The sequence below is a fragment of the Lontra canadensis genome, unplaced genomic scaffold, assembly GCF_010015895.1.
Source record: "Lontra canadensis isolate GAN:19392208 unplaced genomic scaffold, GSC_riverotter_1.0 scaffold22, whole genome shotgun sequence".
NCBI classification, from domain to species: Eukaryota; Metazoa; Chordata; class Mammalia; order Carnivora; family Mustelidae; genus Lontra; species Lontra canadensis.
Window position 1 is genome coordinate 81,878 of NW_022631016.1, and position 22,306 is coordinate 104,183.

General features: G+C 60.9%; 2 protein-coding genes across 2 annotated transcripts in view; both read left to right on the top strand.

Moving 5' to 3' along the window:
- Nucleotides 1–18,099, top strand: part of PLEKHG4B (pleckstrin homology and RhoGEF domain containing G4B) — an 80,536-nt gene extending 62,437 nt beyond the window's left edge. The window contains 15 exon segments of the mRNA XM_032861809.1: nt 528–670; nt 1,112–1,250; nt 3,974–4,734; nt 7,142–7,394; nt 8,472–8,561; nt 8,636–8,866; nt 10,528–10,698; nt 11,318–11,515; nt 11,771–11,824; nt 11,826–12,099; nt 12,102–12,308; nt 12,939–13,046; nt 13,284–13,541; nt 16,610–16,722; nt 18,060–18,099. Coding sequence (XP_032717700.1) covers nt 528–670; nt 1,112–1,250; nt 3,974–4,734; nt 7,142–7,394; nt 8,472–8,561; nt 8,636–8,866; nt 10,528–10,698; nt 11,318–11,515; nt 11,771–11,824; nt 11,826–12,099; nt 12,102–12,308; nt 12,939–13,046; nt 13,284–13,541; nt 16,610–16,722; nt 18,060–18,065 — 3,006 coding nt within the window. The 3' untranslated portion in view covers nt 18,066–18,099.
- A 1,338-nt stretch (nt 18,100–19,437) lies between these two features.
- On the top strand, nt 19,438–22,086 carry LRRC14B (leucine rich repeat containing 14B). Its single transcript, XM_032861930.1, has 2 exons — nt 19,438–20,330; nt 21,381–22,086. Exons 1-2 carry the CDS (start codon nt 19,441–19,443, stop codon nt 22,024–22,026), a joined length of 1,536 nt encoding a protein of 511 aa, XP_032717821.1. The 5' UTR covers nt 19,438–19,440; the 3' UTR covers nt 22,027–22,086.
- The last annotated feature ends 220 nt before the right edge of the window (nt 22,087–22,306 follow it).

Sequence of the window (22,306 nt, forward strand, 5' to 3'; positions counted from 1 at the left end):
AACCTTTTTAATTTTAAAATTCTTTTAAATTTCAAAAAAACCCCAAAAACCCCCCTCACCCCCAAAAAAAAAAAAAAAAAAAAAAAAAAAAAAAAAAAATCCCCCATGCCCGAACAAGAAATACCCACACAGCCACCGCGTGTGCTGGTGTGCCACTGAGGCCTGAGTACGTACCACTGGGACACTGAGACGGACTGGCTGGAGGAAAATCAGCAGCCTAGAGACCTGGTCTGGAGACACCTCAGGGTACAGGGTATGTGGGCAAGGTCCACACAAACCTGTCCAAATGCCAGGGTCTCCTCCTGCACCAAGTTTCCCACTTCCCTCCTTTCTCCTCTCCTTAGTCTCGCCTGCCCCTCGGGTGAGCACCTCTGGGACTCACGGCCTCCCTGCTGGGGTGGGGGTCCAGTGTACGTTCCACCATCCCGCCCAACTTTCAGCTTGTTGATAAACCCAGGAACGCAGGTCACACCTGGCGCTCCCCGTGGAGGACAGGGTTCTAGGCACGCTTCTCCCACCCCATGTAGGAGGTCACAGACCTAATTGGCAAGCACAAAGCAATGATGAAGTGTGTGCTAGAAGATGCCCTCCTGGTGGCCCTCCGACTAGAGGGTGGCGCCGTGCTGGCGCGGCTGAGGACGGAGCAGCTGGGCATCAGCCAAGACTGCCGGTGAGTGCCAAGCCGGGGCCGCCCGTCCAGAGTAGTGTCTGTTCCTGTCACCTGCAGCATCACCCAGGGGTCCAAACCTCTGTTCTTGCTAACGGGCACACTTTGGATGGGAGCCTATGGACATTTGTATCTTCCAAACAAAAGGAGCAGCTTCCTGGGACTGCTCAAGTGGAAGGCAAAACTCATCACCACGGAATTCAACAGAGGCCCCGGTGGAAAGCTGCTTTGTCTATTTCCGTCCTGGGGAGCCATGCCCGCCCGCTCACTTTTCGCCACACCCCTGCACCTGTCACTCCCAGCACATCCTGTTCCTGCTCTGGCTGTGGACCTCCTCGGAGCGACGGAAGGGAGGCCAAGAGCGCAGCTGTGCTTTCTTCGCTAGGTTGTCGCCAACAACGTATGTCTCTGAACAGCTTGCCTTTCTGACGCTTTCTTTCCCAGGGATGCCATCGAGGCCGCCTCCAGGCTGTACAGCCAAGTGGACGAAGAGGTACATCGGCTTGTCCTCGCCTCTAACAGGCGTCTGCAGGAGCTGGAGAGGCTGCAGGGAGTGAGGGCACTCCAGGAGCGACAAGGCCAGGTAAGCGCTCCGGTCAGAGAAGCGGGAAGAGGAAAGCTCTTGAGACTCTGCTCCTGAAATAACGACTGTCACCATGTGCTACATTATCATCCACTTTCCTCTGGGAACGTGTGCATGGAAGAACTTCTCAAAAGCTTGCACATATTTCTAGTTAAATCCTTGTGCTTTTATCAATCACTATTCCCATATGAGTGAGCGAAGCAGGAGCCCCCGGCACAGCCAGCGGTCAGTGTAGAGCAAGGTCAAGTGTGGCTGGAGGCTTTCTCTGGAGGCCTGCGTGTCCCTTGGGGCAGTCAGGGTGGGGGATGGCCACAGCCAGGGCATCCCGAGGCTGAGTCCCAGGACGGCCAGCACGCGCAGGGCTGTGTGGAGGTCTGGACCTCCGTGCACTTGTTCGGTTCCAGCCCAGGTCCCCGGCTCTCCCATCTCCCACCCTTGTACACGTCACTGCACCTGCATCGTTCACACTTTCTGATTGTTTGCTTTGGACAGGCGCCTCGGCTTGGGCTGGCTGGGGTGGGGCCTGCCGTCTTCAAGGTTTTGACACGTCTGCCAGATGGGCCTGCAGGCAGCCTGCCTGGTTCGGCCGCCTCGGCAGTGTCCCTTCCTGACCGATGTGAAAACAAGTCCCTTATCCCTGCACTGGGATTTTTATGCCACAGTCGACCTTCTTCCTCTCTCTGTGGGTTATTTTCTTCTCTACAAAAACCCAGCAGCCGAAGCTTCACGCTTACAGGCACGACTCACGCGGACACTCTGGTCATGCGACAGATACTTGCCCCAGTGTGTCACCGCCCTTTGCTATGATGGAAATGACCTTTCCTACCTGAAGGTTTCAGAACAACTGAGGTAGTCCGTCCTGAGGCTTGTACGCTTGGGATTTTTCCATTCACTCTTGAAGCCAACCAGGACTTTTCCCGGAGGTTGGAAGAGGGGCTGCGCGTCTGAGGGTCTCTGCTCCTTGACCGGCTCCTGCTCTTCTGCTCTCAGGCTGCTGGTGTTTGTGAAAACCCAGACGTGACGTTCTCCTCCGTGGCCCCGTCCACAGAGAGCGTATGCTCAGCTCCCCTCTGCCTGAGCGCGGGGCCACCCAGCACAGCTCTGCAGCAGTAGCTCCAGGCCCATCGCCGCACCACCAGAAACCTCTCCCTGGGCCCCTCACAACCAGCGTTGCTGGCATCGCTAGCCCACGGGGACACGCACGGACGTGACGTCTTGACCCCCGACGCGTGCGCCGTGAAGGACTGCCGTCCCCCCGTGTGGTGCAGGTGGGGGCTGCCGCTGGCCCCTCCCGCGCTCCCAGACAGCCCCCAGGTACCCTAGTGCCTCCTCCAGAAAAGACGTCTGGGTACGTTCAGCGTGGTAACAAGTTTCAAAACAGAAAGTTCTGTGCACAGCCTGTCCACTTGTGCCCTTGAGCCCCAGAGACGCCACAGGCTGAAAGCGGCCTGACGGTAGAGACGGCGGTGAAAACCTCTAGGCGGTGTGGCCGTCAGGGTGTTTGCCAGCCGCAGCTTGCTGGGCTCGGGCGGCTATGCAGGCTGTGGCAACCAGCTGAGCCGGCCCCTCAGCAGTGTCTGCGGCTTCCTTTGTCCCCACGAGCATAGAGCCAGACTCCTTCACACGTTTGAAAATTACTGAAGCCTTCTTTTCCGACGTAGATCATGTCGTGGTTGGAAAGAGGAGAGAAGTGTCCGGCCCCTTGGAGCGGCTGTGTCTTGAGAACATGCGGCAGCAAGGACGGGGTCCCGGACCTTCCACGACAGGTGACGGCGTGTCCACACAGAAGACTCACACAGAGGAACAGAGCAGGCGCCAGGCTTGTGTCGGCCCTTTGCTCCTTGGACTGCAGCAGTCTTGTCCGCTGATGGAGGAGAGCAGCTCCCAGTGTCCAGAGGACATGATCTGGGACTTCAGACGGTGCCCGAGCACCATGGCCGCCAAGCTGAGTGGAGGGAGGGAGCGCTGGCCAGGGGGCTCAGCCGTCTGACTTCCATGAGGCAGTGAGAGACCCCGTGGAATGGCCTCCAGAGACCTTCATGTGCTGTGGACATTTAGGGATCCCAGTCCCCGCGGGCCCGAGGGAGCTGAGCCCTGGGACAGCTGGCCAGCACCCCTGACACCGTGCCCTGGGCTCCCAGCCACCGTGTGAGGAATGTACTCATTGTCCCAAACGGAGAAGCAAAAGGAACACATGAACTTTCCTGTGTTTACCAGCTCAGCTCTAAGAGTCCACTTGTGGTCAGACCCCAGGACAGTCAATATGGCACACGCTTGCAAACTCACGAGCACCCCAGAATTGTCTGTACCATGGAGCCCCAGCAGCACAGCTCCTCCTGATGGGACCCAGGGGGTTGGGGAAGACCAGAGCAGGGGTGGGACCTGTCCTCGCAGCCTGGTATCCATCCCACGGCCCTGGGACAGCCCCACCTCCTGTTCTTGGGGGCCGTGGAGGAGTCAGACCTCACTGGGCTCAGGCACAACCTCATCTCGCTCAGTGCGAGTCTGGCTGGCTGCTGCCCCTGTGGGCAGAGGGGTCCTCCTCTTGCTCTGGCCACCTGGCTCACCCTGGTCCTTGATGCGGGGCACCTAGAGAGCAGGAGGAAATTGACCCAGTTTACTCGAGCTGCGGCGTGGCTGCATGAGGTGGGATGGGGTGCCAAGGCCGCGGTGGCCGTGACAGCCCTCCACAGCCCTGACGGGCACCGTCCTTTGCCATGCAGGTGGATGAGTGGAGGCAGCAGAGCCATGAGCGCCTGGAGCTCCGGGGCCCAGAGCCGGGCACAGCATGTGTGCAGAGCTGTCCCCAGGAGGCCGCAGAGCTGATGGTGCAGAGCTTCCCCGAGGCCAGCACGGCAGCGGTGGCCCTGGGTGGCCCAAAGGTGCTGCAGCAGCAGCACCCCTTAGAGCTGCAGACCCAACTCCGCTTCCAAGAGGCCCTGTCTGGGGTTGGCCCAGACCCTGGCACTCCGCCTCTAGACCAGACAGCTCTGGAGCCTGAACTGGCCCCGGAAGCTGAGAGGAGGCACCGTGAGCTGTCCCGGGCCCCACCCCCTGACCCGGAGGGCCGCACTGGGCAGCAGGCCCAGCTGCTGTCTGGCCTCCCTAGACGAGCCCCTCCGTGCAGGCAGGAGACCGAGCCCCTGGCCCCAGCCATGCCTTCCCCACAGGACAGCACCCCCTCCTCCTCCGAGCCCATCCAGACACCCACCACCCACCCCAGGAAACAGCCCCTGAAGAAAATGATGAGGAAAACACGAAGCTTTGAGATCGCACAGCTTGACAGTGGGCCCAGGGACGCCCCCTGGCCAGGCCACACCAGGGTCTTCATCGGGGGCCTAGAGGTGACCAGCACCGTGGCCTCTGAGAAGAAGCCCCCACCGAGGCCACATGCTGAGAGCCCCCTGGTCACTCGGAACCGGAGTCTGTCCTCTCCCTCCAGGACCCACCCCTCCGAGGAGGACGGAAGGAGGCGAGCAGGAAGGTGAGGTGCGCCCCCCTCCAGCCCTTGGGCCTGGTGGTCCCTGTGGTGCCAGAGAGTCAAAGCCTTGCACCAAGTAGAAAACCCACAAACTTCCCTCCAGCTGCACTGGGTCCGGTCCAGGCGGTACAGTCTCGTGGGAGCTCAGACGAGACGCTGCCGGCCCCGCCGCGTTCAGCAGGCTCCCTGCAAACTGCTTCCTTTTCCGTGGCTTGGGGGCACCGGGCTCACCCGCTCTGTGGCTGAACAACGAGCCTCGTTTGAGGCCGTTTACACACAATCGCAATAAGCAAGTCACACCTGAGATACGAAGAAGTAATTTAAAGTAATTTAAAAACTTTAAAAAAAAATGTCTCTCAGCCCTGAGGTGAGAAGTGTGTGTGTTGCCCGAATGGAGATGTCCGTATGAATTTGTTTAATCTGTAAGAAGATATGTGTAAAGAGATATATTTTATTGACTGTTGGGGTGGAAAAGTGGGCAGGAACTGTGCCCAGCCCTAATGACGGGGAGTGCAGGCAGCTGGAATCCCAGCCTGGCCCTTGGGCCGTTGGTCCGTCTGTGTAGGGAGCTGGGCGGGCTGCCAGTAGAGCGTCGTCCGAGCTTTCTTTGCTCATATGGTGGTGGACACGTTTCCTCCTCATACAGAGACCATACTCCCCTGAAATACACCTTCACGTTTCAGGTTCCAGGCGGTTATGGTGCAGCTTGTTTGGGGCGGAAACTTAAGGTGGAACAGGAAGGGTTCATTGGGGAGTCCCTGGGTGGCTCTTCCTGGGGTTTGGAATCCCTCAGAAGGCTCTGGGAGGAACCACTCTCCCAGCCCCCCAGCTCCTCCTGAAAGTTTCAGAGGCGCGGACCACAGGGATGGGGGCCTTCTGCTTGCTGGTAGCCCCCAGTGCTCTGCCGTGGGCATCCTCAGTCTGGAGCAAGCAGGTTTAGGAAGGCGACCTGCCTTTGTCCCCGGGGACAGGTCCCCCCTTCCACCTTTCACAGGCCATGGACCTGTCAACCCAGGGTCTGGTAGTGGGACCCCACAGCACACCAGAGAGGGAGCACGTCCTGCTCAGGTGCCGGGGCCCAGAGTCAAGAGCATTAAACTAACCCAGTCTTCCGTGAAAACCCAGGCCTTCTGCCAGTTTGCCTGGAGAGAGTCCCTGTCACTCAGCCAGCAGTCATTTCTGCAGACATTTCTAGCCATTATGTCAAGTGTCCATTTCCAAATGGCCAGACCATCCTAGTTTTGTTTTTAAATATTTAAGGCTGCCTGTTTTCAGCAACTGTTGATAGGAGGGGTGCTGTGGGTCCCGGGACCCCGGGTTTACTGGGGGGACGTCCAGGCCTCCTGTGCCATCACTGCCGGGAGCGTTGCCGCCACAGGAGCCACGGGTATTTGTTAAGTCTGTTATGGGAATGTGGAAAGGAACCAGCTCTCCGGCTGCAAGTGGGCAGCAGCCTCTCTGGCGACAGGTGTATTTCCTGTCATTGGTTGCTTCTGATTGCTTTCCAGCTTTAAAAGAAAAAAGGCAGATACAAGTAATGGCAGAAAAATGTCAGCAAGCCCTCTGCTATCCTGCGGATTAATTCAGGAGCGTTCTGTCCCACGGGAGGGCGGTGCACCCTGATAATAGCAGGTTGGGCTCTCCTCGGTGCCTCCAAAAGTGCCTTCTGCCGCAGACACATCCCGGGCTGGACGCCACACCAGCAAGGGCCCGGGGAGCTCTCTGCATGGCAGGAAGGAGCTGCCTTCCCCCTGCTCCCCACATCTGCTCCGTCCTGGGCCCCAAGGCCCTGCTTTGCCATTTCAGCCCCAGCCGCTACTCCTCGGTCTCCAGGTCAGACGTCTCTGCCACGTAAAGCTGGGTTTCCAGAAGCGCCTTCCCATAGGTTAGCAGTCCGTGGGCGTTGGAAAACATCTCCCTGTACGTCCCCAGCACAGGCTCCTTTGCCGTGTTTAAATCTTCCCACTGCCAGAGCCATCCCTGCAGAGGGTGCCGGCATCAAGCCATCTGGAGATGAGACCGCAGGGCCCGGGTTCAAGTTTGGGGTCCTGGGAGTCTCTCTTGTTCACTTTCCAGAAGAATCTTTTACCCTAAACAGCTGTGACCAATAGTATAGAGACATTTCACACAACCGGTTTCTATTACGCCTTCCTCCCCGTATTTCTCTTCTTACTCGTTTATGTCAAAGGATCCCACGTGACAGCGTTTGCCGCTGACAGATCACGTAGAAAGATCTTACATTCTGTGCACATGCGGCCCACGTCTAATCACACGCACTCCTCTGGGCCTGCAGAGCACCTCGTCTCCATGTGAGGCAGGAATGACGCTGGCCGAGGGTGTCCGAGGCCCGGAGTGAGGCCAGGCCTGCAGGGGTCCGCCCTCAGGGTCCACCCACCCCTCTGTCTTCCAGCAGCCGCCAGCAGCACATAATGGCCGAGATGGTCTCCACGGAGAGGGAGTACGTTAGGTCCCTAGGGTACGTCATCGACAACTACTTTCCAGAAATGGAAAGAACAGACCTGCCCCAGGCCCTTCGAGGGAAGCGCAGCGTTGTTTTTGGGAACCTGGAGAAGCTCTATGACTTCCACGGCCAGCGTTTCCTGGCAGAGCTGGAGCGCTGCCAGCCCTGCCCACTAGCAGCGGGCCGCGGGTTCCTGAGACACGTGAGTTCCTCCCTCCGGGCGCTGGGCTGCGTGGCAGCTGGCTGTGTGGTCAGCTGAGGGGACATCAGCCCAGGGTGCCCTCGAAGAGGCCGGCTCTGGCAGTGCCCATGGTTCAGGGAATTTGGATCACTGCAGACCAGGCCTAGGAGATGTGTCCCTAACAGGACGCAAGACCCGTCAATCAACAGACACCAAAATAGACGAGAAGCCTGTGGGTCTGATCACCCTGGCCGTGTCACTTGTTGCCACCCGAAGACACCCTTGGCTCCCCAGAGCCACATGCCCCTGAGAGTTCACTGCACGGTCACACACACATCCCTCTCCTCACCGCTCGAGGTAATCGGCCCAAAGCAGCTCCCCAAATCAGTTTGCTCCCTGTCCCTGGGAGCCCACCTGGTGCCCTCCACAGTCCCTTGGCGTGCAGCCCCGTCGGGGTCTCAACGGAGGCTCATGGAGGATGCACCAGCTGGAGGGCTGCTCTCTCCTTGATGAGTGAGTGTTTTCTCAGCTGCGGACATGAGCCTCTTCCCTCCCGGGTCTTCGTGAAATTCTGAATTCAGTCTGTAGAGAACATGCTGTCACCAAGTCAGTGCTCCAGGCAGTGGGGACGCAGTGGCTCTGGGCTGCGGGCAGATGCGGCTCTGGGCCCAGCATTATGAAATATAGATTACTACAACAGACATGTCAAAGAAAGCCCATGTTGCGTCTTTTCAGCTATTTCTAAGAAGGTGCTTTTAGCCATAAGGCAAACTCTGTGTTGCTTTACATTGACAACAATGGTGAGAATTTTAAATGTTGACACAACTTTGGTTCTGGGCCGTTAAGGGGCAAACCCTCCCCATGCTCCTTCCCAGGCCGGCCTCCGCCTCCTCCCCAAACCCTGTATTGTAAAGACCGAGTCTGGAACTCTGGCATCAACCCGAGTTGCCCCCACATGCTGGGAAGCCAAGAGGGTCTTAATGCAACCTTGAGCCTCCTCGTCGCGTGCCCGTGGGGCTCTGCAAACAGAGGGTGGGGCAGAGGCACAGACACTGCCCTGGCCCCAGCTCAGGTGCACGGCGCCCTCCCCTGTTGCAGGAGGAAGAGTTCAGCATGTACGCACTCTACAGCAAGAACAAGCCCCAGTCAGACGCCCTGCTCTGCGGCCACGGAAACGCCTTCTTCAAGGTCGCCCCCCACCCCACGAGCCGCTCTGCCCCCCCTCCTGGCCCAGGCTGACCCTCTCGCCCCGGCCCTTGCAGGACAAGCAGCAGCAGCTGGGCGACAAGATGGACTTGGCCTCCTACTTGCTGAAGCCCGTGCAGCGTATGGGCAAGTACTTGCTGCTGCTGCAGGACCTGGTCCGGGAGGCTGGCGGCAGCCCCGCCGGGGAGCAGGAGCTGCGCGAGCTCCAGGCCGCCGCAGACGTGGTCCGTTTCCAGCTGCGTCACGGCAACGACCTGCTGGCCATGGACGCCGTCCGAGGCTGTGACGTAAGTGCCCCGAGGCCCGGATGGGCTCTCCTGAGACGGGGAAAGATGAGGCCTGGGGTCAGAGCACGTGCTCTCCTCTGGGGGTCTCCTGAAGCTTGAGGCCTCCCGGGGGGCCAGAGGACCAGGGCGGTAGGGATGGCTTTCGTGTCCAGGCAACTGTGCCTGGCTCTAAATGGCTAACCATCCGCTTGCTGGGGCGACTTCAGAACAATGGGACGCGTGAAAAACGTGAGCTTGGCCGTCAGGCTTGGGGCCGACCAGCATGGGCTCACCCCATGCCACCAGCATCTCTGCTGGGGTGCCGAGGCCTGGCGCCCGCGCCCCCCACACGGTGGCATGACGGGCCTTGCATGGACAGAAGAAGAACCCTTTCTCCAGCAGAGCCCCGTGCCTCGGACAGCTGGAGGGACAGTCACAGAATTCCCAGCACAAAATGAAACTGCGTGTGCCCTGCTGCAGACAGTAAGAGTTTCATGAGCAGCAGGTCTGAGCGCAGGCCCTCTGGTTGCCGTGATGCGGCCCAGCTCCCGGGTGGACTGTCCTCCTGCTGACCAACCCTGGGAGCCTCGCAAGGTGAACTGGCCAATGTGTGGGTATGGTTGGAGTTGTGCTGACACCCTGCCCCCTGACCCCACCCAGGCTGGACGGGGGACCCCCGGCGCCAGCTAGGAAAGGTAGAGCTGTGGCTGCAGCCGCTGCCACAGATGGAGTCCAGCACAGAGTGTATTTCTCCATGGACGGCCGTGGAGGACGCAGGGCACCCCAAGTGTGGTCACCCCCAGGACCCCTTCATTCAGCAGGCCCAGCTATTTGAGACAGGGCTGGCCATGGGCTGGGAGGTCACAAGAGAGCTTGCAGGGGTTTCTGTGGTTTGGAATGCACACCACAAAGGGAGCCGTGGCTTGGCCAGGGTGTGGAGCCCACGTCCTCCCACATAGCCACCAGCCCGGACTGCAGCTTGTGGGGACATCTGGCGGCAAGGGGCGCTCGAGTGCAGAACTCGTGACAGGGTCCCTGTCGGGTGTTTACATGGTAACGAGTGAGACTAGCCCCGTGTCAGCAATGGGGCTTCCGTTCCGATGGACACCAGGGCTTTCGAGTGGAAGGTGTGGTAAAACTGAGCTGCGACCGTCGTGCAGACGAGCGCGGCCCTTCCTGGCCTCCTGGCTTCAGCCCCAGTTCCAATGTGTGGGGCCATCCCCGTACCTCCGAGCACGTCTCAGACACCAGCTGGGCTTCCAATAACTCAGCTCAATCCCGCTACCATCCGCCAAGACATAGGGCAAGACCCCACGGGGAAGCGCTCCATCCTACGAGACGCCCCTGACACACCATACACGGACGTCATGACAACCACAGCCCAGAGAAACAGCTCACTTCCAGCATCCCTGGTTTGTTGTAAGGGGCCTTTCTCGGGAACAGGCAGCCAGAATAGAGGCACGGGGCCCGGTGTGGGGAGAGGGCCATGCCCCCACCCCAGGAAGCCACACTTGTTCATCCCAGAAGCTCCCGAGCTGTGTCCTTTGGGTCTGACGGAGGCTTCCTTACACGGGCATCACTGGGGAGGCCCGTTTACCCCCAGCCCCTGGCCTCTCCGTGGGGCTCAGGGTGGGGTCGGGGCAGGCCCGAGTGTCCCTGAGGGAGGCTTGCTCCGTGTGCAGGTGAGTCTGAAGGAGCAGGGGCCGCTGAGATGCCAGGACGAGTTCATCGTGTGCTGCGGGAGGAGGAAGCACCTGAGGCACGTGTTCCTCTTCGAAGACCTCATCCTGTTTAGCAAGACCAGGAAGGTGGAAGGGGGTTACGACACCTACACGTACAAGCAGTCCTTCAAGGTAACGTGGCTGCCTCACACCTGATGCTGCGGGGTGTCAGGTCCTGGTCTGCTGGGCACGAGCAGGGACGGGTGACACTCATTTTCTGGGCTTCTGTGTCTGAGCTCTGAAAGCTGCAGAGGCACATTTGTCCTTTACGGTTCCCAGGGCTGTTTCAGTGGCTGGAAAACTCAGTGTCTCACCTGGTAACTTAATTTCTGATTTTGGTGAAGGCAGACACTGGAGATAGCCTTCCCCTGGGCCAGTCACCAAGTGTGGCCCCCACCCTCTGGAGGTTCTGAGCTCCTGAGCCCCCAGGAGGAGCCCACACCTGTAACCCCTTACCTGCCAACGCAGAGGAGAACACCAGAGGGGGTCCTGTGGCCCCCATCCCATGCAACAGCCTCAGGGCACCATAGAGCCTGCCAGTCCAGCCTCCCTTTCTCCAGTGGGGAAACTGAGGCTCCAAGATGGAGCCAGTGCACATGGGCGGGACCCCCATTCATCCTGCACCGTTCAGTGTCGGGTGAAGGAGCTCCATTCCTGAGGTGCTGCGGTCAGCTGTCTGCTGGAGGGGTTGTGTGCCCAAGTACGGATCTGTGTTTGCTGACGCTGCTGCCACTCGCGGCTTCTGGTACAGACGGCGGAGATTGGGATGACGGAGAATGTTGGAGACAGCGGCTTAAGGTTTGAGATCTGGTTCCGCAGGCGGCGGAAGTCCCAGGACACCTACATTCTCCAAGCCAGCTCTGCAGAGGTCAAGTCGGCCTGGACCCATGTGATAGGGCAGATCCTGTGGCGGCAGGCTCTGAGGAACAGAGGTGGGCAGAAGAGGGCCGCCCAGGGCCAGCTCTGTGTTTAGGGGGCCAGCCTCGGGGTAGAGATTTAGGGCCCGGGGTGAGGGGCTGAGTTCAGGGCAGGGCGTTGGGGTCAGGGGCGTGGGGCTTGGACCTGGGTAGGTGTTTGGGGCCAGTACGGAGCAGGTGGCCCTTGGAGAGCTCCTCCATCCATGTGGAAATGGATGACCCTCCCATCACTGCACAGATAAACCTACCCTTTACAAGACCTCCATCCCCACAGGGCAACTCCAGAGATGTTGTCATAATCTGCTCCGGGACAGCTTAGGCCCACTGCTCTCTGCCTCACCCTTCGTCAAAGTGTCGTGCCCCTCTGGACACAGGGCTGATGGTCCGCCCGTGGCCTCCCTGGAGGAGAGGGCCATCCCCATCAGGCGCCGCGCTCCTTGTGCCAGGACTCCCCTAGGTTTCCTGCTCCTGGAAGTTGGCCCCCTTGGTTGGTCCTCTCCTCTGCCCCCCCCCCATTTCCCCCCTGGGCCCCCCCCCCGTTCACACCCGCCAGGCGGCGTTTCACCCGGTCCGGCTGCTACAGATGCCGTCTGCATGGCCACCCCTCCAAGCCGGCCCTTTGCTCTGACTGCCCAGGCAGGAGAAACCCTAAGGGCCCCAGTGTCCTAACATGGAAGCACGACCTCCTGACCTTTCTCAGCGGCCACCTGGCCAGTGTTTTGGCCTGTCGTCAGAGACGCAGCACGGCCTCCCCCAGCAGCTTCCTCCAGAGGGCAGAGAACCCCATGCACACGCGCATACACGCATGTCCACACTCGCACATGCGTACGTGTGCCCTGCAACTTGGCTCAGACGCTCACTGGCTCCCAGTCCCCATAGAGTGGACCCGGCCCTTCCACGGAGCAGGAATTCCCCCCTGGCCTGACCCCCACTGCCCTCCACAGTCTCCTCCCTTCCCGCGCCTCCCTCTCCACTGCCCCCAACTGGAATAATATCTTTGGTTTTCTTTGCTTCGTTTTACCAAGGAGTAACTCATTGTCAGACCCTCACACTATGCTCTGTAGTCAAAGCCATGTAAATGTCTATCAGCTTGTCTGTCTTGTAGCCATGTGCCCCCCTGCAGGTTTGGCTTGCTGACTGACCCACTGTCCTTTATGCTGAGAGGGGACCCCTCCCTTCTCTGGCACCCAGTCGGACACCAGTCCCTGAGTCCCGTGTCCCCCTTTTTCTGGTTTGCTCCTTGAGCTCCCTGAGAAAGGCCACAGTGAGGCCAGACCAGAAGCATATACCAGCACGGGAGCCCCAGCCCCTCGGGGGCCCTGCAACACTCGGGGAGGGTGCTGGGCCAGGCCCTGACGTGCTTCTGGTCTGGGTGGTTGGGTACAGAGTGTCATCAGCAGTGGTATCAAAGCCAAGCAGTTGCTTGGACAGTTGTCCTGCATTACTCCATTTTAGAACTCAGAATGCGAGAAATGGTGTCCATGGGGATAGGCAACAAGCCGTTCATGGACATCCAGCCCAGCGATGCAGCCATAAGTGATCGGGCTGTCAAGAAGGGAGCAGGTAACATGGCTTCAGCCCTCCCCCCGTTCTGTCCCACGGACTCAGACTCAGGCCCCTGGTACTCACATTTGACCCCAAGAGCCAGCACAGCAGGATGGATGGGTGGTGGCCACGTCACGCCTGACAGGACTGAGGGGGAGGGACCTGGTCAGTTTCCCAGACGACTACTCCATTTTCGGATCTGGGCTGCACTTGGAGAGCAAGTGCCAGGCTGACCTGCTTTCTGTCCCATTCCAGAGTTACAGACCCGAGCATCCGTGGTTGTGCCCCTCTGTGACCATGCTGCCCCCTTTAAGAGACCACACTCCACCATCTCAGACAGCAGTACCTCCTCGGGCAGTCAGTCATCCTCGGCCCTGGGGCCACTGAGCCCGAAGTCATCAGCCAGCCCAGCCCTGCTGAGCTCCACCCACTGGCCCTGGCCGGCTGACTTGCACGCCTGCTTCCAGGAGGAGGAGGAGCTGGAACAGGAGCCCGGCAGCCCGCCTTCCCCGCGTGAGTGGGCCCAGGCACAGACCGTGCCCACTCCAGCCTCCAACAGCTGGTTCCAGGGGTGGGGGGTTCACCCGGTCATCTAAGTCACTTGCCCTTACAGACTTCCAAGAGTCTTCAAACACATTACAATTTTTCTTTAATTAAAAGAACAACAAAAACTGTCACTTCCACCTACAACGAGGTAACAGGGAATGGGTTTAAAACAAGCAAGTGAACCAGAACCAGACACAAGCAAACAGGAACAGATGAAACATGTGAAAGGCGATTTCAAACCTACGACATCCCGCTCCCAAGGTAGTGCCGTGAGAGACAGGACTGTGATGGGGGCTCTGTGACTGCTCTGATTTCTGCCTTGAGAGGCCCCAGGTGCGGGACAGAGAGCCTGCAGACCCCTGGTGGAGGACAGAGCGGGGGAGTCCCGTGCCGGGACAGGCCTCCAGGGTCTGGGTGCAGCAGAGAGCACCGCACCTGGGAAGGCTGTCCAGGCCAGATCCCTGGACCACAAGAGAGTACCCGCCACACACCACACACACCTGTTCCCAGCAGCTGACGGCAGCATCCCATCCTCAGGGAGGTGGTGGGTCCTGCGAGGGGCCTGCAAGGGGGGAGGAGGGTGTTGGACGAGCATCCCTGCTGACCTGCCACCATGTCGTGAACACAGGGCATCTGCAGGGAATCCAGCTGCATCCTGGAGCAAAGCTTAAGGAGATTTATGGGGTCACAGAAATCCCCAGCAGCCGACAGGGTAGGTACACAGGCTGGTACCAGGTGAGCAGGGAGGCAGGGAACAGGCCGTAACAGGGCAATGATCAGTCAGCCAGAACCGAGGTGGTCGCTAGAGTTCCCAGTCCCGGCACTCACACCAGCGTTCCATGTCCCTGATGTCCAAAATGCTGGGTCACAACCAGGAAGATAGGATGGACTAAACTTGGCACGAACAAAGGCCACAGTACTTAGGGTGGACATGTCCTCAGGTAACAGAAAGGGGTAACAGAAAGCACAACTTAGTGGAGACAAATCGGTAGACACTGTCCAAAATGACGCACAGAGAATCAAGGCAGAAAATCGATGACTTGTGGGACAATTTCGAGAGGCTTCATAAACACCTAAAAGCCCCAAAATGGAGGGACAACAAAACTTTGAAGGCACGGATATCTCCCTGATTTGGTGACGGTGTAAACCCGCAGGTAGGAAGCCCAATGAGCCCCAGCACCCGTAAGTGCACATCATCCGCAGGGAAGCCAGTGACACATGGAACACCCTGAGAGCAGCTGGAGAGTGGCCTGCTCTGTGCCGGGGACAGGGACGGTGGCGGCAGGGTTCTCATCGAAGACAGCACAAGGGAGGGACAGTCCAAACACTGAAAGAGAAAACCGTGAAACTAGAGCTCAGTGTGACAGGTACGCCTTTCAGGAACGGTGAGACCAGGATGAGTTCATGCCTGCGGGAGCCGAGACGGCTCACCAGCAGACCCGAAGCGTCCAAGGACGACCTGCAGGGAGAAGGGCAGGGACGCTCGGAGTGGCAGAATGAAGACTCTAGTGAAATTTCTGTGAGGACAGCACAGAGGAAAGGGAACACGGCAGGAGCGTCCTTGAGGCCGATGGGACGTGCGCGTGCAGGACGTCTGGAAATGTGGCCATTCTGTGCCATGGCCAAGGTGTATAGTATCACGGGGGGCATCTGATTCGTTAGATAGACATTTTAAGCCCCAAACGACCCTCAGATAACAAAACACTTGGAGCTAATATGCCAGCAGGGGAGATAGAACGGAAGCGCAGGAGCAGCTCCGTCTAGAGAAGGCAGGAGAGCAGAACAGAAGGACTAACGAGGCAGCAGAGACGAAGGCTGAGCGCACAGTGGCCACAGGGAGGACGAGTGGAGCCTTTCATGAGCAACCCGCGTGTGCCTGTGTGGATGAGTCCCTGTGCCAGGGCCCGCGGCCGGGCTCTACCTGCACCCTAGCCAGCGGCGCACGGACGACCTGGCCGGGCCAGACTCAGTGCCGGCCTGCCCTCGGCTCCACGCCGAGGGAACGGGTGTGCGGCGGCACCCCAGCCGTTGGTTTCCTCTGCCTCCTGCCTGGGGGACCCCACAGGCGTGGGTTCCCAGAACAAGTCCTCCCACGGTACCACAGCCCTAGGGAGGCCCCTACTCAGGGCAGCACTGCCCGGGACCCACGTCCTTCCAAGCCCCCATGTTCCCCCGCTGCCATGACAGGACAGCGGCTTGGAGAGCACCCCGGACCACAAGCGCGTCTCTGCGCAGATGGAGGCGTCGTGCCGGAGCCCTGCTGGGGTGCCTGGGTGCACAGAACAGTGGCCCCTCAGTCGGGCTTGTCCCGTGCCGGCCCAAGCGGGGCATGGCTGGGGGTCTACCCACCTTCCCGGCGGTGGCCTCCCAAGCCCCCACGTGGGCCAGAGCAGCCCCCTGCGCCCTGAGTCTGCGGGTGCGGCTGCCTCTTCTCCCGTGGAGGGCAAGGCTGCCGGCGGGAGGGCTCTGCTCAGCCGGCTCAGTCCCACGCAGAAACTGCACGGAGATCCCAGCATCGTGATCCCTGCGCAGAAGCTCGCGGCAAAGCCCCCACGGCCGCCAGGAGGTCGTGCCCACGCCACAGGGCCATGGGCTGCGTGCGTGCAGAACATGTGGCGATGTACGGCTTCACCGGCGGGGACGCGAACAGGCCCCCCGCAGCCCTTTGGGGCAGAGACCTCGTCCCCCTCCCTTCCCACTCTGCGTTGAAGCCACGCAGCCTTTCTTTGGCCTCATTTTCTGTGTTTCCCCTTGGAGTTGTCTGGTGTGAGCCCGAGGCTTCCCGCTGGAGGAGAGAGCCCCGTCCCCCCATCCTCTGATTCCAGAAAAGCTGGGTCTGGAGACACTTGCTCCTAAGGGTGCCTGGCCCCCAGCAGCGTCGTCCTGCCTGCGCAGACCCAGCCTCACAGTTGTCCTGCGATAAGTCTGCATGCGCAGGATATGCCTTGTTCTCTGCTTACACGCTTCGGGGGGGCCTTGAGTGTTGAGCACGGAGATGGGGGGGCGGCCAGCCCTGACCCAGCCCCCCTTTGCAGTGACCAAGGGCACGTCATCGGGGGACAGTGGCCTCGGGCTCCCAGAGCTGTTCTCTGAGGAGGGCCCCAGGAGGGGCGCACAGGTGCCCACGCTCAGCCAGCACACCACGATGGTGAGTCCCCACTCCTGAGACCACCCCCCGCCACCCCAAGAGAGGCTCAGGACCTGCTCAAGGATCCTGGCGTGTCTTCCTATCTGAAAACCGGCCGTTCCCTGTCCGCAGTCAGCAGGGGAGAGCCCGGACAGCCTTGCGCGTGCACACAGACGTGTCCTCCCCAACAAAGGGATGGGGCGACCGGGGAAAGGGGCCCCCGAGGAGGAAGCCCCTAGTCTCGCTCAGCTGACCTTCACCCAGCCTCGGGTCGCGCCCACATCCACTTTGGCAAACACGGTCCTGGTTGTGGGGAGGCACCCCATTGCCCCCAGTTCCGGGCAGACACTCGCGTCTGTCTTCTGGGCCACATCAGAGGGAAGGGTTGGGTCTGAGTGTGTGCTGAGCATCCAGTGTGCGGGACGGGTCTTTGGTCCGTCACTGACGAAGACCGGTGACATGGTCTCTGATCAGTGATCTCCTCTCCTTCTGCCAGAGCAAAGGCTTCTGGACAGTGGTCTGCCTGGCAGGCCGTCCCTGCTCCCCTGAAATAACAGGAGGGTTCTCGCATCCACTGCCACCCTAAGGTGCTGGGCGCGCATGCCGCCAGCAGCCAGACTACCTGGCCACGTCTCCACCCCGTACCAGATGCTCCCACGCACAGTCACGTGGCTAGACGTGAACAGCCCCCCAGGAGGGGCACCCTGGCCTGCAAGGCTGTCCCCTGTTCTCCAGTGCCCAGATCAACCTCCCCGGGATCTTGCTGCCTAAACCCCCCGGAAACTGCTCACCCAAGAGAGTGGTGTGGAGTGATTTCTGAGAGCTCAGGTTTTCCTGCAACACGAAGGGGCCCTTGGCCCGTGGTGCAGTCACTCCCCAGAGGCCTGGCCACAGGAGCCAGTGGGGACCACCTCCGCCTGTCCTGAGAACAGGGACCTCCCCGACATGGACTCCTAGCCCACTCCCTGAGCCCTACCGGAGTTGCTGGGAGGTGCACGCACTTGTGTTCTAGGATCAGAACAGCAAACGTGGAACCGACCATTTCGGGGCCAGAAAGTTTTTTACCTCCAGAAGCACGGTGATGCCAGACAAGATAGCCACCCCGCAGGCTCCTCTGGGCCTAGAGCCGGGGCAGACCCGCCTTGAGAGCAGCCAGCCTTGCGGAGAACACTCTGGTCTCTGCTGCCCTGACCTTGTCTGCACTGGCCCCAAGTGCTTCTTGCAAACCTGTGTGTCCATGAGTCCGAGAGCACCTTGCAGGGAGCAAGGCCTTCCGCGTGCCTTCCAGACAAGGACCCTGTGCTGTGCACGTCCAGGGCGCCCAGTGGCCGTGAGTAACGACCTCCTTCCTTTCACAGCTGTGATGTGTTGGGAAGAGGCTCAGGCCCTCCAGGGAGAATCCCCAGTACAGGGACCACAGGAGCCTCCACCCAGACCTGTGCCCGAGGTCAGGAAAGGAGGCACTCCTGCCGGGGGCTCCTGACGCACCCCCAACTCCAGCCGCCGGCCACGCAGACAGCGCGCCACGGGCCCCGCCGGCCTGGGCGCCATCCAGCCTTCCTCCAGCCGTCTACACAGCTCCTCCACCCCAGCTCCGGGGCCCAGAAGCCCGGGTGGCTCCGACCTCCACACCCGGAGTTTCCCCCGTGCTCTGAAGGCTGCGGCGAGATTGGGGTGGGAGCCCGTGGAACCCTGGATCCTGTGGGGTGGTCCATGCAGACTTGGGGTGTCTCAGAGCAGGGCGAACCCTCTGGGAACACGTCTCACTGTCCTTCCAGGCAACGCAGGCCCATGGGCAGTGGTTCCCCCAGAGCGGCACCCACTGTGGTATGTCCCAGGTGCAGGGGTGCCTCTGAGGGGGCTTGGAATCTCGGGGGTTTTTTGTTTTTAACAAGACCTGTGTAGATAGTGGGAACCGGTCGCCACCTGTGGGCCTGGGACCCCGGCTGGGGCAAGGGCACAGCTGCCGGGCCTGAGGTCTGGGGTGTGGACCGTGCCCCAAGAGGGCCACCCCTTGCCAAATGGAGGCACAGAATAGTGATATGCAGGGAAAGCCTGAGTACACGCCAGACCCTGAGTGAGGTTCCTGCTGGGAGGTGTTCCCCACGAACCCTGTCCCCCAGGTGGCAGCCAGGTGCACAGGCCGGGTCCACACCACAGTGACTTGGTGACTTCCAGCTGCTGTAAGCCGGTTTCTTTGTTTCTCTGCTCCAGTGCTGACTTGTTCCAAACTTTAGGAACATAAATAAATGAGATGTGTCTTTCTAAGACATGGTCGAGTTTCTCTTACTTGGTTCTGTCGTATCTGGGGACGTCAACGGCAGGCCTCACCTGGGGGGCCTGACTCCCGTGACTTTGAGGCAACGTGGCCCTGGTCAGAGGGGCCTTCATCTGGGGTCTCCCAGGTCCACGCTCAGGCCCGTGCAGCCCATGGCAGCTCCCAACCACAGGCCATCCCTGCAGTGGGCAGGAGCGGCACTTGTCAGAGGCCTAGTGGCCCTGAGCCATGCCCTCGGACAGCTCTGTTTTCAGCAGTTAAGCACCAGGACAGGCTGGCCACTGTCCACGCCTCCACGGCCAGAGCCCAACAAGCACCCACGACCAAAATAGCTGTCAGGTGACCAGAGGGCCTGCTCACGACCTTCTGCCCTAAGGCAAACCGCTCACAGCAGCTGCAGCTAAAAATGAACAGGAAGGGCTTACATCTTCAGGAGACTCACAAGGGGAGAGCTCGGCACAATGAGATCGCTGCGCTTCATTTCTGCCAAGGCCCTGGTGTCTCACCCCCAGGTGGCCCAGCAGAGCCTGGACGGTGTGGCCCACAACCTCTACCCTCTCCTCTTCAAAGCCGGCTACTTGCTGGAGCAGGCGGCGCTGATCCGCGTCCTGCTGGAGCACTGGCCCCTGGAGGAGTTCCGGCTGAGTGCGCTGCTCGGGCCCGGCTCCGAAGCCGCGGAGGACCTGCGGGACCGCACCTGCAGGGCCTGCCTGGAGGCCTGTGTGCAGGGCCTCGCAGACCATGTGCTCCGGGCTGGGGGTCCGCGGCGGCTGCGCGTGGCTGACCTCACAGGCGTCCGAGACGTACAGGTGCAGCGGTGCCCGTGTGGGAGGGCGCTGGGCAGGTGGGGCCGCACCGAGCTGCTGGCCAGGACATGCTGCCAGCTGCAGGGGGAGGCCCCCGCGGCCCAGCGCCCCGTCCTGGTCATCGCCGATCTCTTCGTCACCGATGGAAACTTCGAGGTGGTGGTGCGGGCCCTGGGGCCAGCGGGCCCTGCCCCACTACGTGTGCACTGCCTGTCCTTCCGGGCGGACAGCCTGGACCCCAGCCAGCTCTCACAGGTGCTGCGTCTGGCCGGGCCGGGGGAGCTGCGCCGGCTGGAGGTGGTGCACAACGTGCGGCTGCACGCCGGCCACGTGCAGGAGCTGCTGGCCGAGGTGCGCTTCCCCCAGCTGGCCTCGCTCACCCTGCCGGCCAGGGCCTTCGATGCGCCCCCCACTGGCACCCACAGCCCCGATGGTGAGGACCCCCTCCTCTCCTCCATCGCCTGGGAGCTCAGCCGCATGAGCCGGCTCACGGAGCTGAGCGTGGCCTTCTCCACGCTGACCGGGAAGATCCCGAAACTGCTCGGGTAAGTCGCATGATGGCCCAGAGGGCGGGGCAGGGGCGGGGCGGGGGGGGGCTACAGGGGGGGTGGGGGCGTCTCCCAGCCTCATGGCGCAGGTCTGCCGACAGGGGGCCCCCAGAGCCCAGGCCGAAGACACAGGAGGGATCATCGGGCGGACCCAGCTGCCTACAAGGCCACGGGGTCCCCAATACCCTCTGCCTTCACCCCGGGAGGGCCCAGGGCGGCAGGAGGCCCCAGACAGTGGGGCTGTGCGTAGCCCGGTGGGGAGCTCGAGGAGGACTGTTTTCTGTTGGTGAACAGACGGGAGCACTGCTAATTAGTGAAGCAGACGGCGCGGGAGTGACTAATGGTGTTCTTGGGACAGATGATCGCAACGCTGGGTGCACAGCGACAAGTCCCTCGAGAGCTGGCTCAGCTTGGGTCTGCTGCCGGTGGTCTCCCTGAAGGCTGGGTGGGCTGGGAGGGGGAGGCAATCAGCTTCCAAGTTCAGCGTGTGGCCGTTGGTGGGCAGCCTCTGCGCCATGGCCGCTGGGCGTTCTCACGGCGGAGCCGAGAACCAGAGATCCCTGGGTAGAAGCCCCAGCCTGCTCTTGAGACGGATCTGTCCTGCTTCTGTGGACCGTGTCGGTGTGCGGCCAGTCAGGGGGCTCGCCCGCGTGAGGGGAGAACCCCTCACAGGGGTGGGAGCACCAGCAGGGCCAGGGGACCCGAGAGGGCTGGGTGATCAGGGAAGGCTGATCAGCTCTGACGTCATAGCCCCGAAGCCACAGACAATTGAGTGAGCCTAGTTCTCACCGGCACTTTATTTACGGACACTAAGAATGGAATTTCGTGTTCTTTCCGCACGTCCCAGAGTATCATCCTTCTTTTGATTGTTCTACCGTTTAAAGATGTAAAAACCATTTTGCTGTCCGGCTGAGTCAGACCAGGCAGCCATGGGTTTGGCCTTGAGGCTGCAGTCGGGTGGCCCTTGAGAGACAATTCAACTCAGTTCCTCCCAGAGGTCCTCGCCGGGACTGCCCCTCACCGCTGCTGTTTTCTGCCCTGCCCTAGGCCCCTACGGACGCCGCTGAGGACCCTGGACCTGGCCAACTGCTCCCTGAACCACACAGACATGGCCTTCTTGGCAGACTGTCCCCACGCCACATGCCTGGAGGTGCTGGACCTCAGCGGCCACAACCTGTTCAGCCTGTTCCCTTCCACCTTCTCCAGGCTGCTGAGCCGGGCGGCCCGGACGCTGAGGGTGCTCACCGTGGAGGAGTGCGGCATCGAAGACCGGCACGTGGGCATGCTGATCCTGGCCCTGAGCCCTTGCCACGAGCTCCGTGAGCTCCGCTTCCTGGGGAACCCGCTGTCAGCCCGGGCCCTGAGGCGCCTCTTCGTGGCTCTCTGCGAGCTGGGCAGGCTCCGGACTGTCGAGTTCCCGGTGCCCAAAGACTGCTACCCCGAGGGCACGGCCTACCCCCAGGACGAGCTGGCCATGTCCAAGTTTGACCAGCAGAAGTATGATGGGATCGCCGAGGAGCTCCGTGCGGTGCTGCTTCGGGCCGGCCGCGGTGACGTCCAGGTCCGCACGCCCCTCTTCGGAAGTTTTGACCCAGACGTCCGCGAGACAAGCAACGAACTTGGAGCTTTCTTGCTGCGAGCTTTCAAAGCTGCTCTAGAAAACTTCTCCAGAGCCCTGGAGCAAATGCAGTAGGCCCTCGAGCAGACGGGGGGTGGTGTGTGGTTTGGCCGGACGGGAGCCTGGACGTCCTGAGTCAGCAGGCTTGAGCATCCGCGCCCCTGGCCCCCTGCTGCGGACGCGTCTCTTAGGGACACTCACACGGGGCATGAGTTAGGTGCTGCGTGGCGGGCGCCCTGGCTCCGGAAGAGTGGACGAGGCCACGTTGGCGATGGACCGGGGGTCGGTTCTGGACCGCACAGGAGGGAAGGGGAGGCCAGACGTCCGGCCAGGGCCGAAAGAACGTGAGAACTGT